The sequence below is a fragment of the Monodon monoceros genome, unplaced genomic scaffold (assembly GCF_005190385.1).
Source record: "Monodon monoceros isolate NGI ecotype Baffin Bay Population unplaced genomic scaffold, NGI_Narwhal_1 Super_Scaffold_3, whole genome shotgun sequence".
NCBI classification, from domain to species: Eukaryota; Metazoa; Chordata; class Mammalia; order Artiodactyla; family Monodontidae; genus Monodon; species Monodon monoceros.
The window spans coordinates 93,728,333-93,742,197 of record NW_021703780.1 but is presented as its reverse complement, the minus strand read 5'-3'; the positions used below and the strand labels follow the sequence as shown (position 1 = coordinate 93,742,197).

Below are 13,865 nucleotides of genomic sequence, written 5' to 3'. Positions count from 1 at the left end.
GTTACAATGTTGTTTAAAAAGCTAGTTATTTCTAAGTAGCATAGTGTTAGGTTAATTATCCAACGTCAGAACTCCTAATTTGGTCATTAATTTTCAATACATGTAGACTTTTGACCATATTTTCTGCTTATTGATTTTGGACGTGTGTGTGTGTGTGTGTGTGTGTGTGTGTGTGTGTGTGTGTGTGTGTATACAAATATAAATGTAAAACTGCTGTTGGAACATCTTCAGGGTGAGGGTTTTATGATAAATCTGGCAAGGGGTCCTAGAATAAAATGCTACAAAAGTATAACTGTGCGGGTATATTTATCAATACAGGATACATATAAATAGATGCATAAAAATGTTCATGGAAATATTTTTATTGGCCAGTTCCATCTACCTTGTGGTGTTTGGTATGCCTTTAACGTCACCATCACGTCTATGTAACCAGTCACACTGAAATGTGGGCTTTTTCACCTTTACAGAAATGGAAGAACATTAACATGTAATTGATATACTGTTTTTTTAGATGTATGAGATTTGATGACGCACTTGTGACATAGATATTATCATCTCCATTTCATCCATGAGAATGCTGAACTTTAGAAAACCTCAGTAATTCTCAAAGCCACACCGCTGGTAAGTGGAGTGGCTTGGATTTGAACCCAGGTCTGTCTCAACCCGAAGCCTCTTCCTACACCACATTGAATATCACAGCAATTCTCTATCTATTCCCTTTCCTTGGAATTGACCATTTTTTTCTGAAGACACAAGAACAGAGCCTGACCATCCATTGTTTCTCCCTCCTCTCACCTGTCCCAGGATCTCTCCTATTGAAACGTCAACGTGAAGCCCATGATGTTGTTAATGGGCCTTTGTTTCCTTGTCCACAGACTCTCAAGCATTCACCGTAGTCATTCAGCCAACTATTTAGAAATGGACTGGGCCAAGATCATGGATCGCTGTACAATAGTTGTCAGGGTTAAACTCAGTTGTCTCCTGGTTTTTAAAGATCTCAGTTGTAGAGCATAAAGAATTACGTCAGAGTATTTAGAATAGGAACTGCTTTCTGCTTGGCAGTAAACCTTTGGCTACAACAAAATCAGCTCATAACTGAACAATAAGTCTTGAACGACTTAATGGCCAACCTGAAACCTCCTCTAGTTTAAAACAGGAAGTATCGTGAACACGCTAAACTGCCTCATTCTATATGGAACTAGTCAAAATGTCCTGGAAAACAAATCCTAGGAGTGATATGTTTCATCTGAAATGCACTCTTACCACCATAGTATTAGTAAAATTAGCAAGTGGGGATTTTAAGAATTTAACTCTGGTTAAATGGTCTTTCTTTCCTTTCCTTTTCTTTTTTTCTTTTTTAGCAAACTAGTGTCTGTATGTCCGTCGTCTTTGTGGTCATTTCCAGGGATGAATAAAGGCTACCCAGGCATTGCAGACAGGCCATGTAGGTATCAAATCTGGCATTTCATCCTTAATCCCACCTCTAATATTTGTCTTTCATGGGATGAAACTCCTCTGGAATTGTCTGGTAGGTGTTTTCCCCACGTGGGGATGCCATTAGCGTGGTAGTGTCTGGGCCTGTATACTTGCATGAATGTTTACCGGCTTTATTCAATATGCGATGTGTTTTTTGTTTCTGCAAGGCTTGGTTAGTAAAGAATCATAACTTTCTCCACATTCATGTTCCAGTGCAAGGAAGTTATGCTTCCAAAATTCTTAAATATTCCAATTTCTTTCCTACTGCTGCAGTTCAGTGGGATGTCGAAGGTTCCCTAGCAGGAAGCTGATCCCCTAAGAGGAAGGGAACAAGGAAGGTGGCTTAACAGCTGTGCTTATGTCAGTTGGAGGGTTTGGGACCAAAGATTATGAAGCCAGGGAAGGGGGAGATTTCACACTTCTGAAGCAGAGCCTCTGAAAGCTGCTTTCCCACAGGGAGCAAAAAGAAAATGGTGGCAAGAATGAGCACACTCTTGAGAGCAGACGTGAGCATGTGCCAAGGCAACCCAGCCCGTAAGACAAGAACGGTCACAGTCTTTCTCCAAAGAAAGGCAAGCACACACCACGTTTGCCAGAGCTTCCTGACGCAGGCTGGGGAGATGGAAGGAAAGGAGAGATACTTACTGTTTGGGTCTACGTTCTCACAGAGTTCTGTCTTGGCCTCACCGTTGGGTCTGTCACTGGGCTTGTGTGACAGCCGCGATGACATGGTGGCTGCCGTGACTACGGCCTTGAAGCTTCGCTTGCGTTTCTGGACATTGAGTTCAGGGTGGAAAATGATGATGTACACTTTCGGCATGTATAACATCCCCAGCGCCACTGATGCACTTAGGTTCATGGAGATGGTAAGCGTGGTAGTTTGTATGTAGAGCTAGGAGACACAACACACAAGACACTATTACAAATAAAATGACCGCAGAGGGAGGCTAAGCACTTAACAACGATGTCGAGCATGGCTGTGTCTGGGAGAGAAAGCATAGCAATCCCCGGGGAGACAGAATGGCTCTGCACATTTCTTGGAGAGTTTATACATACGTACATACATACATACATACATATATATATATATATTTTTTTTTTTTTTCATTGATTGAAAATCATTGGGGGAATCCATGTGCAGGCCTGTCCTGGAGAAGTATCCTTCATTCAAGTTCAGGGTCAACCTTGAATCAGACTTGAAGTCCCTTTACTCAGAATGGCAGCTGGATAGGAAACCATGAAGATCATATTTGCAACCTTGAGTAAGGGGTAGTTGTTTCTTTACCCCGCATACATTCACAAAACAATTAACATTACATGATCTCTTGCTACATAGATAACTCTGGGACCTTATTTGAAAAGTCATTATGTCAATATTTGTATCTTTCTGCATGTTTTTGAGAAAGGGTTCACCTTCACCATACCTACATAGTAGCGAGTTGAGTTTCCCTGGAAAGTAAGCCCTTCTCGCTTCATGGTGATTTACAAAACACCAATGGCAAGGGCCAAGATGTAGTGATGTTGGCTTGTCCGGTCTCCATACATTGACAGTTGCTAAAAGGCTACAAAGCCTCATTCTGACATGCGTTACGTGTAGTTCGATGGTGCCCCCATAGCTGTCTTTGTATCCTTTTGCTTCCTTGAGAAATCAGTAGAGCAACCCATTCACTTACTGTTCAGTGTGTTAAATCATTGTCTTGCCTAAATTGGAAAAGATGAAGGTTGAAGGGGGTGGGGAATGGTAAGATCAGTAGCTACAGACAACTTGCCTTGGTCCAGTTGCATTTATGATGTGCCCTGTCATGATCCATAGCCCGTCATTCAGACATGTTTGTGTTTTGCATGACTCCTAAAGCCTAGATTCAATGTGAGGTGATGGATGTGTTCATTAACTCGATTGTGGGGTCATCATTTCACAATTGTACACGTTGTCTACATTGTACACCTTAGAAAATAATGTTGTATAACCTAAATATATGCAATGTGTAGTCATCAATCATACCTGAATAAAGCTGAAAGTAAATGAATAAACAAACAGGTAGATAGATGAATGAATAAATAAATTTCAAGTACATTAAAAAAAAAGAAAGCCCACGTGACTAGCTCCCATGGCCTTTTACATCAGTGGAAAACCTAGCCTCTTGACAATGTATTTGATCATGGTTTTCCACAACTATGTCTTCCCTTGTATCTGAGGATAAAATCCCCATCCTTAATCGATTCTGCAAGGTCGCACGTGGTCTTCCCCCTGCCTCATTTTTCAGACTAATTGCCCACCACTCTCCCCCACCTCTCTCCCTAGGACACCATCCATGTGGCACTCCTTCAGGTCTTGAAGATGCTGGGTTCATGCAACCACAGACCTTTCTACATGCACGCATGTGATTTTCCTTTATTCTTGTCTCCTTCTGTATGGAATGTTCCTCCTCTGCTTCTTAGCACATCCATCCCAGTCTGCCCTCTACCCCCACAGCCTCAAGTCTCGGCCAGCTTCTTTACCTACAGGCACTCGAAACACTTGTTTTTTTTCTTTTGGTTTTTGGGGGTTTTTTGATTATGGCTCTCCATTTGTAGTCATCTGCCCACTACCCTGATTGTTTGACTGCCCAACTCCCCAACTAAGCCACGGGTTCCACAAAGGCAGGAATCTCGCGTATGTAGTGTGTCATTGTGTCTGCAGTGCTGGCAAAGAGTCGGCACTTAATGGTCATGCAGTGGAGGAGCTCGTGTGTTTATACAAGGGGCACGTTCTTCCTACTGATGAGTCTGTGGTCGAACAGCCTTTCTCTAAATACACAAGAATTGGCATCAGACCTATTAGCTGCCTGGCCATTTCTGACCTTATTTCTTCAATCTGAGGCTCTGGAGAAGAAATTAAAAGAGACTTTGCCATCTCTTCTGGAAGGAATACTGTTATCCAGCAAACGTTAATTTGAATGGGCATGTCTCTGAACGCTTTAAGGGAGCTGCCAGCCGCTAACTGTATAATACATAGTAAATGTAAAATATAAAGACAAGACAATATTGAATTAATGATCCTTTTTTTTTTAACATCTTTATTGGAGTATAATGGCTTTACAGTCGTGTGTTAGTTTCTGCTTTGTAACAAAGTGAATCAGCTATACATATACAGATATCCCCATATCCCCTCCCTCTTGCGTCTCCCTCCCACCCTCCCCATCCCACCTCTCTAGGTGGTCACAAAGCACCGAGCTGATCTCCCTGTGCTATGCGGCTGCTTTGGTTGTGAATTAGACCGTGTTTTACAGTTCACCTTTCCTGTGAGAGTACCTTTAGACCTTCAGCTCCATTCTGCTCTGCTGCCTACCCTATCCAAGAAAGTCTTACCATAGAACAGAGTGTTATGAACCTAGGCAATGTCACTTCCTTCCCTCATGGTCATTGCCGTCATCCTACTAACGAGGGCCTGGCAAACCATGAATTAGCCAGTCCAAGAAAAAAAGGGCTGTAAACTAACCCATGGGATCTTAAGCTTTGTTTCTCTTTCTCCACTCAAAAGCAAATTTTGCAGTTGAAGAAATCATCCATAGCTTGTTTGTGTTGAGTTTATGATTTATATATAACTGTAACTTACATATGCTTATGTACATGTGTAAGTGTTTGTGCCTGCATGTGTATACATACAAGCTTTTTCTCAACAAAGACTGCTTAGCAATTTAAGACTTCAAAAGCGATGCTGTTTATTTTATGGAGGGTTTAATTTCGTTATTTTCAGGCTAGAGTCCGTCAAGACTTTGATACTTGTTTTGAAATTTTTATAATTTCTGGTGACACTTCCGAAATCTATGAAAACCAAAAGGAACGTCATTGACCAAATTCCTGTGCCCCCAAACCCTCTATACATTGCAGAGTGGTTAAGAATGAGGAATCTAAAGCTAGTCTGAGTTCAATTCCCGTTTACTTGTTTTGTGACCTTGGACGAATTACTTCACCTCTCTCGGCCTTAGCTTCCACATCTGTAAATGGGGATAACATTAGTCCCTACCTCATGATGTTATCTTGGTGACTGAATGAGTTACTATTTGTAAAGTGCTTAGGACAGGACCTAGCGTGTAGTAAGTACTATGAAAGTATTTTTAAATAAGTTATATGGGTAGATAGGAAGGCTACAGTCTGCAGAGAACCCAGAGGTATTGATTCACAGGGATACAACCCCACTCAGCCCCAGGAAGGGAGCTAAGTCACTCTTTTTTTTGGCCTTTGGTGGGACGCTCACCTTTTGACTCTGAGTTTTCATCCCAGCAGCCCCTTTAGTACAATGTTTTTAGCAAATTGCAACATATTTATTTTTAGTCTGAAGGCTATTCCTGTTTTACCCAGTGCTTATTGTAAAATGAACATTGTGTATTGTAAAATTACCCTGTTTGATTTGGGGTACTGTACACCATTTTACTTTATCCTCCTTATAATTTCTTCAGAGATGGGAAGGTGTTGGTGAGCATTATTGATCCCTTTTATCAGAGCACAGGGGTTCTGGCACTCATAGCTGAGATCAAGCCTCTCCCTAGGACTGACCTCATCCTGTCCGGCTGTCTGAGGCTCATCCACAGTGGAGAAAAGTCTCCCCGACCACGGTCAATCCTCGATGGCTTAGGCTTGTGGGAAGGATGCTGACTGCCTTGCGATGTCCACGTGTTTGGACACTTAAGCCTTAATTTTATCATCAAGTTAAATGAATTTCCAGAATCCAGTTTCTATTCCTTGGTTGAATGTGGCTTTTCTACCAAGCCCCATGTGTAATCCAACATACATAACTAAGGAACATCTAGGCAAGGGATTCAGAGTCAAGCCGGCAAAGTGTTTTTTAAATTATTATTATTTATTTTTTAAATTTTTGGCTGTGTTGGATCTTTGTTGCTGTGCATGGGCTTTTCTCTGGTTGCGGCGAGCGGGGGCTACTCTGTTGTGGTGTGCAGGCTTCTCACTGTGGTGGCTTCTGTTGTTGAGCATGGGCCGTAGGCGCGGGCTTCAGTAGTTGTGGCACACGGGCTCAGTAGTTGTGGCTCGTGGGCTCTAGAGCTCAGACTCAGTAGTTGTGGTGCACGGGTTTAGTTGCTCCGCGGCACGTGGGATCTTCTCGGACCAGGCGTCGAACCCGTGTCCCCTTCACTGGCAGGCAAATTCTTAACCACCGCGCCCCCAGGGAAGTCCCCAGCGAAGTGTTCTACACGATACTCTAGAACAGCAGTTTTCTTAAAATCTGATGCACGGAATCCTTGGCTGTAACCATTCTGTCTCTCAGTTTCCTTACTTGTAAAAGGAAGATAATCATAGTTCAGTTTTCAAACGGTGGCTTTGAAGATCTAATTCATTAATATATGAAAAGTGCTGAGACTTCCCTGGTGGCACAGTGATTAAGAATCCTCTTGACAATGCAGGGGACACGGGTTCGAGCCCTGGTCTGGGGAAGACCCCACATGCCGCGGAGCAACTAAGCCCGTGCACCACAACTACTGAGCCTCTGCTCTAGAGCCCGCGAGCCACAGCCACTGAGCCCTCATGCCACAACTACTGAAGCCCAGGCGCCTAGAGCCCGTGCTCCACAACAAGAGAAGCCACCACAATGAGAAACCCGCGCACCGCAGTGAAGAGTAGCCCCCGCTCGCTGCAACTAGAGACAGCCCGCGTGCAGCAATGAAGACCCAACACAGCCAAAAATAAATAAATAAAATAAATAAATGAATTAATTTTTTTAAAAAATTGCTTAGCAGAATGCCTGTGAAACAAGTACCCATGAAATGTGAGCTGCTAATATTTATATTCTGCCTAATGTTTATATTGGGAGGCTGGGGTATAGATCTCCAGATAAGTCTTCCTTAGTAACTTCTGCCATATATTTTAAACTTTTAATATAGGTCTTATTTATTAACTAGAAAGTAGTTTCTGAAAATCCAGGCCTACCTATTCATGTCTTGTCTGATTGACATGTACCAGCACGTATATACTGTTAAAGACACAGCTTTCTGCTTAAGGCAGCGTCAGGCGAAGCCCAGCTGAATCTGCCCTGCGCACTTTCTCACCTTGGCCTAACAGTTCACTGTCAGATAAATGTGAGTGCGTATCGTGAGATGCCGCTGTTGCTTTAGAAATCGGTATAGCGTTTAGCGTTAGTTGAGTTCTTCTGTAAGTCTCGATTGCTAAGATACTGAGAAAGTTGAAAACTCTGTAGTGCTCTTGAGCGAACTTTGAAACTTGCCATCTCTTCTGTGTAAGTTTCAGAATCAGTTTAACTGAAGACTGTTTTGATAGATTCCGGGGCAAGCTGTTAATGACCACATGCTGTAAATTCACTGTGACCTCTATTTGCCAGATAGGCTATGTGAGAGAGACCTTACTGTTCCACTGTTGGTGCATTCGTCCACTTATCAGGTTGCCATTTTCGGTGAGATAGTCATCCATCAGTATCCATGAGGGATTGGTTCCAGGACCCCCTGAGGATACCAAAACCTAAGGATGCTCAAGTCCCTTATATAAAATGATGTAGTATATGCATATAACCTATGCACATCTTCATATACTTTAAATCATCTCTAGATTAATTATGATACCTAATGCAATGTAAATTCTATGTAAATAGTTGTAAATACCATGTAAATGTTGTGTAAATAGTTGGCAGCATGCTGAAAATTCAAGTTTGCCTTTTTGGAACTTTATGGAACAGTTTTCTTCCAAATATTTTTCATCCTCAGTTGGTTGAACCCATGGTTGTGGAACCCGTGGGTATAGAGGGCTCACTGTACTACCACGTGGCCTCACAGACCATTGTGATGGTGATAGGGCCTTCTCCCTGCCATCAGGGAGCCACACTGTAGTGGCAGAAGGAACACAATCTAGAATCAAGTAATGCGTAATGTAGTAACTGCACATCGCATCCTTTTTCTCACAGTGTCTACTGGCCCCTGCTTTCTTCTCCCCTTGGCATGTCCTCTGCTCACCTGTTCTGCCTCTGATCGCCTGTTTGCATTTGATGTTCAATCCAAAGATTCCTTCTACATAAAGCATCCCCACGTCCCCAGTCAGGACGACTGCCCTGTTGGCCCCTTTGAGGAGGTACAGCTCCAAATAGCACTTAACCTGGTCTGAAGAATACAGTCAGTTGTGCTGTAACGCGTGCTTTGAAATGCAAATTCATCCTGATGAGATCGATATATTAGGGAACGATTTGAGGATAACACGAAGTTCACGCAGTTTACAAATGTGTGATTTCTTCTGCGAGAAACACCAGGTGAGCGCAGCAAACTGCACCCGGCCAAACCCAGCCTTGTGGGCTACACAAAACACACGCACGCCCCGCCCTCAAACATCTGTGCAAGTCCCCCTCCACAGTTTCACGATAGATCACGAGCAGCAACACTTCTGGCACTCGCTTCCAGGTGCAAACTTTAGGTCCTTTCTTTATAAAGGTAGAGTGACATACGTATTACAATATTTACGCATTTCTTAGCCGTTGAACGGGTGTAGAAACGATGCCACCATTTTTATTAGATTCCTTTCTTTTCTAATGTCACTGATGACGTTTTTGCGTGTTACATCCTTAACCCAATTTCCCCCATAAGTCTCGTTCTTTTTATTGCACCATTTTGCTTAGCATGGTGAGTTTTAAGAACATACATGTCACATTATCGCAGAACTGACTGGATAATAGATCCGATGTCTGCCACAAAGTGTGCACTTATTAAATTCTGCTTGCACAAGAAGTTCTACCCTTGAAGCACGTATTAGATGTGAGAAATAGCCTTGGCATTCACAGTTGTTTTAAGAAAAGCTGTTATTTGTAGCCTGTTAGTTACCATCATCATCATTATTATTTTGCTATTATTTGTGTGCCTCTGTTTCCTCATTTCTAGAGTGGAGATTATAACGATAGACATCTTGTAAGGGTGCTGGGATCAAATTGGACCATAGTAAAATACACAGGAGGGTGCCCAGCATGTAGAAACCACTCAACCCAGGGTGTTATTATCACTGATTGATCTACTGGCTGTAACATAAAATGCCTTATTCACTCTGCTGTTCTTTTTCCTATAATTTTAATACATTTTGAAATGATCGTCTTTCTTATGGAATCCACCGAATAACAACCTGCTTTAGGGAAGGCCATCTCGCTGAGGTTTTTTTCTGTTTTGTTTAAAAGTATACTCAAACCCCTGTTTTATCTGTCATTGACTGTTTTATGAGAAGTAACCTATTATGTGCATTCCCAAGTGACCACTGACAAGTGGGACAAGAAAGCTTTAGCGGAGTCTTTTGGTAAGATGGGAGAAGTTTCATAGTTCTCATGACGTTCCAAAGTCTGTACAATAAAAATGAAAAATGTGTCTGATGTAGTCAGAGTAAAGAGGAAGGGTACAGCATTATCTGACAAATGTTTGAAACATTCATGTGTCTAAGTTGAAATGGAAGCTCTTGGCAGGTAAGACCAGTGTTTTCGATCCTTACCCCTGCACTCCTAATTAGAGTCACCATATTTTTGAGAAATAATAACGATACATGGCTGGAAATGAGGCAGGGTGTTTGCAATGGGACTTCTTCAATCGTCCAGAGGTTCAACATACTGAAGGCTTTTGCTTAGTTATGAAATAATGCATGATGGTGAAAGGATTCGGTGTAATGATGAGGAAAAATACTGGGGTTTTTTTTTGGGGGGGGAGGATACTTGGATCTTCTAGAAGGATGGTATTGGAAAAACAAGGTGTTTCTTGTTAGAAGTGCTTTCAAACTTGGCCTTGGATTGTTGGTTGGTAACGTTGTGCGAGCTACTTCACTTCTGGCACGCGACAGAGTCAGAATTCAAACCCTAGGAATTTGTTACCAGAGTGTCTGATATAAAACCCTTCTCATTCTACCCCTACCACAGAGACCTTCTCACCGTTTTGAAAATTAAAAGATAGCACAGTGCCCGGTGGCATGCTCAGAAAATGTGAGTCTTTATTAGAGTAGATGGCCCCATTTCTGTAGAGAGTTTTCATGCTATTCTATTTAAAACCTGTTTTCTTTGAATAGGTAATATATAGATAGATGATAGACAGTATACATAAAGAAATACACACACACCAAATATTGTGGGACACAACTCTGTGGACAGGCGTCTGGCATGGAATTATAAATAATGAAGGCAACTAGATAATTATTGGACAAGACCTAGTTTGACTGTGTTTCATTTTTCTCATTTAGTATCTCCAGGCAGACATGATGTTAAGTCTACACACAATTACATTATGTATTTGGAGGGACATAAGACACGCACTCCAGGTGAATGCAAGTCAGTTTCTGGAGCGTGAGATAAGTGATCATGTCAAGCTTGAAATCACCTACATCTCAGTTCTTTGCTCTCCTGACCAGAAACCTGATGCTGTGTCTATTCCCACATAGCATCATCAGAGAGATGCTGTGACTCCAACTGACCACGTCCTTGGGAAGTTCAGGGTTTTGCTCCCGACGCCATCCTAACAAGCTGCGTGCCATCCTAATAGCTAATTCTTCCAGGCAGTCACTTCTGAGTTTTCTGGATACATACTAGCCCTGTGATCCCTCAATTTTGATTTTAAGAGTTTTTCCTCTCCCAACTACAAGGTAGGGGTTTTACTCTTTTATGTAGCCAATGCTGGCACTATTTGTTCTCTTGTATTATCTGAAAGGTTATTTACCATTCCTCCTGGTTCAAGAGCCCCAATGTTAGGTCTCTGTCTTGCAGTGATTTAGCATACAAAGGCAAAGCATTTTCCCCACTGTTAGCCTGGAGAGGCACACTTCCGCCAGATCCCATTGGATCCCCTGGAATCCTTGGCCGTATTCTTCAAGACTGAACCTAACAGCATTTTGTAGGAGGCAATGTCAGATTCTGTTTTATAATGTGAAAATACTGGCTTGTACCTCACTGGGGAATACATTAGGTAATAAACGATGATGTTCTCTATTACTTTGCAAGTAAACCAGGGCATTGAAAGAACAGTCTGAACTTAACGTATTCCATTTCGAAAGTTGTCATTTGAAATATTCCACTTATACAAATGCAAAGCCGTCTAATCTTGCCAACATTTAAGGTCACCTTTATAGTTCTTGTGAACAGAAAAAGACAGAAATCAAATGAAAATACTGATGTCAAATTAACGGCTGAAAGAAAGAGACAGTCTTGGCATTTCTTGGGAATAGTCAATGTGTTTCAAGTAGGGCTTGTAAAGTGTTCATTGAAACTGGACCCAAGAGTGTCATTGACCCGAAGACAATGTCAGATTCTTATAAAAAGACAGCGTGTTCTTTTTTTTTTTTTGTGGTACGCGGGCTTCTCACTGTTGTGGCCCCTCCCGTTGCGGAGCACAGGCTCCGGACGCGCAGGCTCAGCGGCCATGGCTCACGGGCCCAGCCGCTCCGCGGCATGTGGGATCCTCCCGGACCGGGGCACGAACCCGTGTCCCCCTCATCGGCAGGCAGACTCTCAACCACTGCGCCACCAGGGAAGCCCTGACAGCGTGTTCTTAATCTCAGTTTTCAAAGCCATTGACGACGACTTCCTGATGAATTTTGACAGGTTTTGATCATGGCGGTTAGTTTTGTGAGTCTTCCTCAGTTCCTTTTGGACTGTATCTTTCCCACCTTGCCTCTGAGCTATGGTAGCTCCCTTCCTGCCCTTCAATTCTTCCTTTCCCCTTGCATTAGCTCACATGTGTCGCCTTTGCTTCCCTGCTCCACTGCCACCGGTCAGCACTGTAGGTGTGGATGGAGACAGGCCCCCTAACTGCTGTCCTGACGCTGTAGTGTGCTGTGGTACCCACTCAGCCAATGGTGTCCCTGGCCGATGGGCACAGCAGCCAACGTCGGGGACCTAGGAGCTGAATTGCCCACCCAGGGGTAACTTGTGCTCTGAGTTCCTCAGCAGCGATCTTAGTTATGTAATGGATTAAATCCAGAAGGAGAAAATAATTGCAATCAGACTGCCCAGAAAATTGTAGGTAAACAGTTGCTCAGCCTATGCCCCTAATTGGAACGGTGAGGGCTCTGAGATGGGGCAGAGAAATAACACTCACCCTTGTAAGAGAAATAGAACAAGAGGAGTGGGCCTGGCCGAGGAGTAGTGGCTACACGGTTTTGATCTTACCTTCACAAGATCCATTTTCCTTTCCTTTTGTTTCCAAGGTCCTGGATCATGGATCTCAAAAGTACTGTTTCCTACCCACTTACACCCGAGGGCCTGCAGTCTGGCCTCTATCACTGCCTCCTCTGTATCTGCCCTCTAAACCTTCTCAGACTTCCTATCAGACCCGAGAGGTTGTTTTCCAGGTTGCATTCCACTTTAAAACTCAATGCTGGGCTTCCCTGGTGGCGCAGTGGTTGAGAGTCCGCCTGCCGATGCAGGGGACACGGGTTCGTGCCCCGGTTTGGGAAGATCCCACATGCCGCAGAGCGGCTGGGTCCGTGAGCCATGGCCGCTGAGCCTGAGCGTCCGGAGCCTGTGCTCCGCAACGGGAGAGACCACAACAGTGAGAGGCCCACGTACCACAAAAAAGACAAAACAAAACAGAACAAAACTCAATGCTGAGGACAATAGTATAGGGGGCTCCAGCTGTCTTGATGCTTTAACTCAACTTCCCATCACACTTTGAATGAAGAGCAAAATCCTTAACCTGGCCTCAGGAACTCTGCAGCGTCCCCCTTCCGCCTTCCCTCACCTTCTCTAAGTCCTTCAAATATGCAGTGCTCTGTCCAGCCTCAAGACTTCTGCACATGCTGTTCCCTCTGCCTTAGATGCTGTTCCTACTCATCTTTTCCTGGCTACCTCCTACCTGCCTTTCAGGTCTCAGTCTCACTTCCTCGAGGAGGGCTTCTCTGACCCTCACATATAAACTATGCCCTTCCTCTCTTGTTTGCTCATAGAACATGCTATTTCCCTTCATTACATCAATCACAAGTTGTGATTCTTCACTTGCATGTTTATTTAATACTTATCCCCTCAATAGAATATTCTCATGAGAGCACAGACCATCTATTTCAACCTACCGTACATAACTCCTGGAACATAAAAGTATTCAGTTCATAACAGTTGAACAAATGAATGAGTACAATCTAGGAAATATATGTTGTGCAGCCAAGAGCCATCAAACGTACGACAAGTGTACTGGCATTGGAGTCCAGAGTTCTGGGTCTGGAGGTAGGATATGCCACCCACTAGCTACTGTGGGATCTTAAGAAGCTCACTTAGCCTTTCCAAGCCTGGATATTGACACACCATGAGGTGACTAATGGCGTCTACCTCCCAGAGATGTGGCAGAGGAGATGGCTTGTTAGTGGTCCTACTTCTTAAACTCTGAACCCATGGTCAAAGTGCAGCCCTGCTACAATATATGTGTATGTAGCATCGGATAATGTAACCA

General features: G+C 43.3%; 1 protein-coding gene across 1 annotated transcript in view; it reads right to left on the bottom strand.

The window, feature by feature from the left end:
- Nucleotides 1-1,837: 1,837 nt before the first annotated feature.
- GRM7 (glutamate metabotropic receptor 7) overlaps nt 1,838-13,865 on the bottom strand; it is a 526,714-nt gene continuing 514,686 nt past the window's right edge. Inside the window, exon 9 of the mRNA XM_029243336.1 lies at nt 1,838-2,368. Coding sequence (XP_029099169.1) covers nt 1,838-2,368 — 531 coding nt within the window. The remainder of the gene's footprint in view (nt 2,369-13,865) is intronic.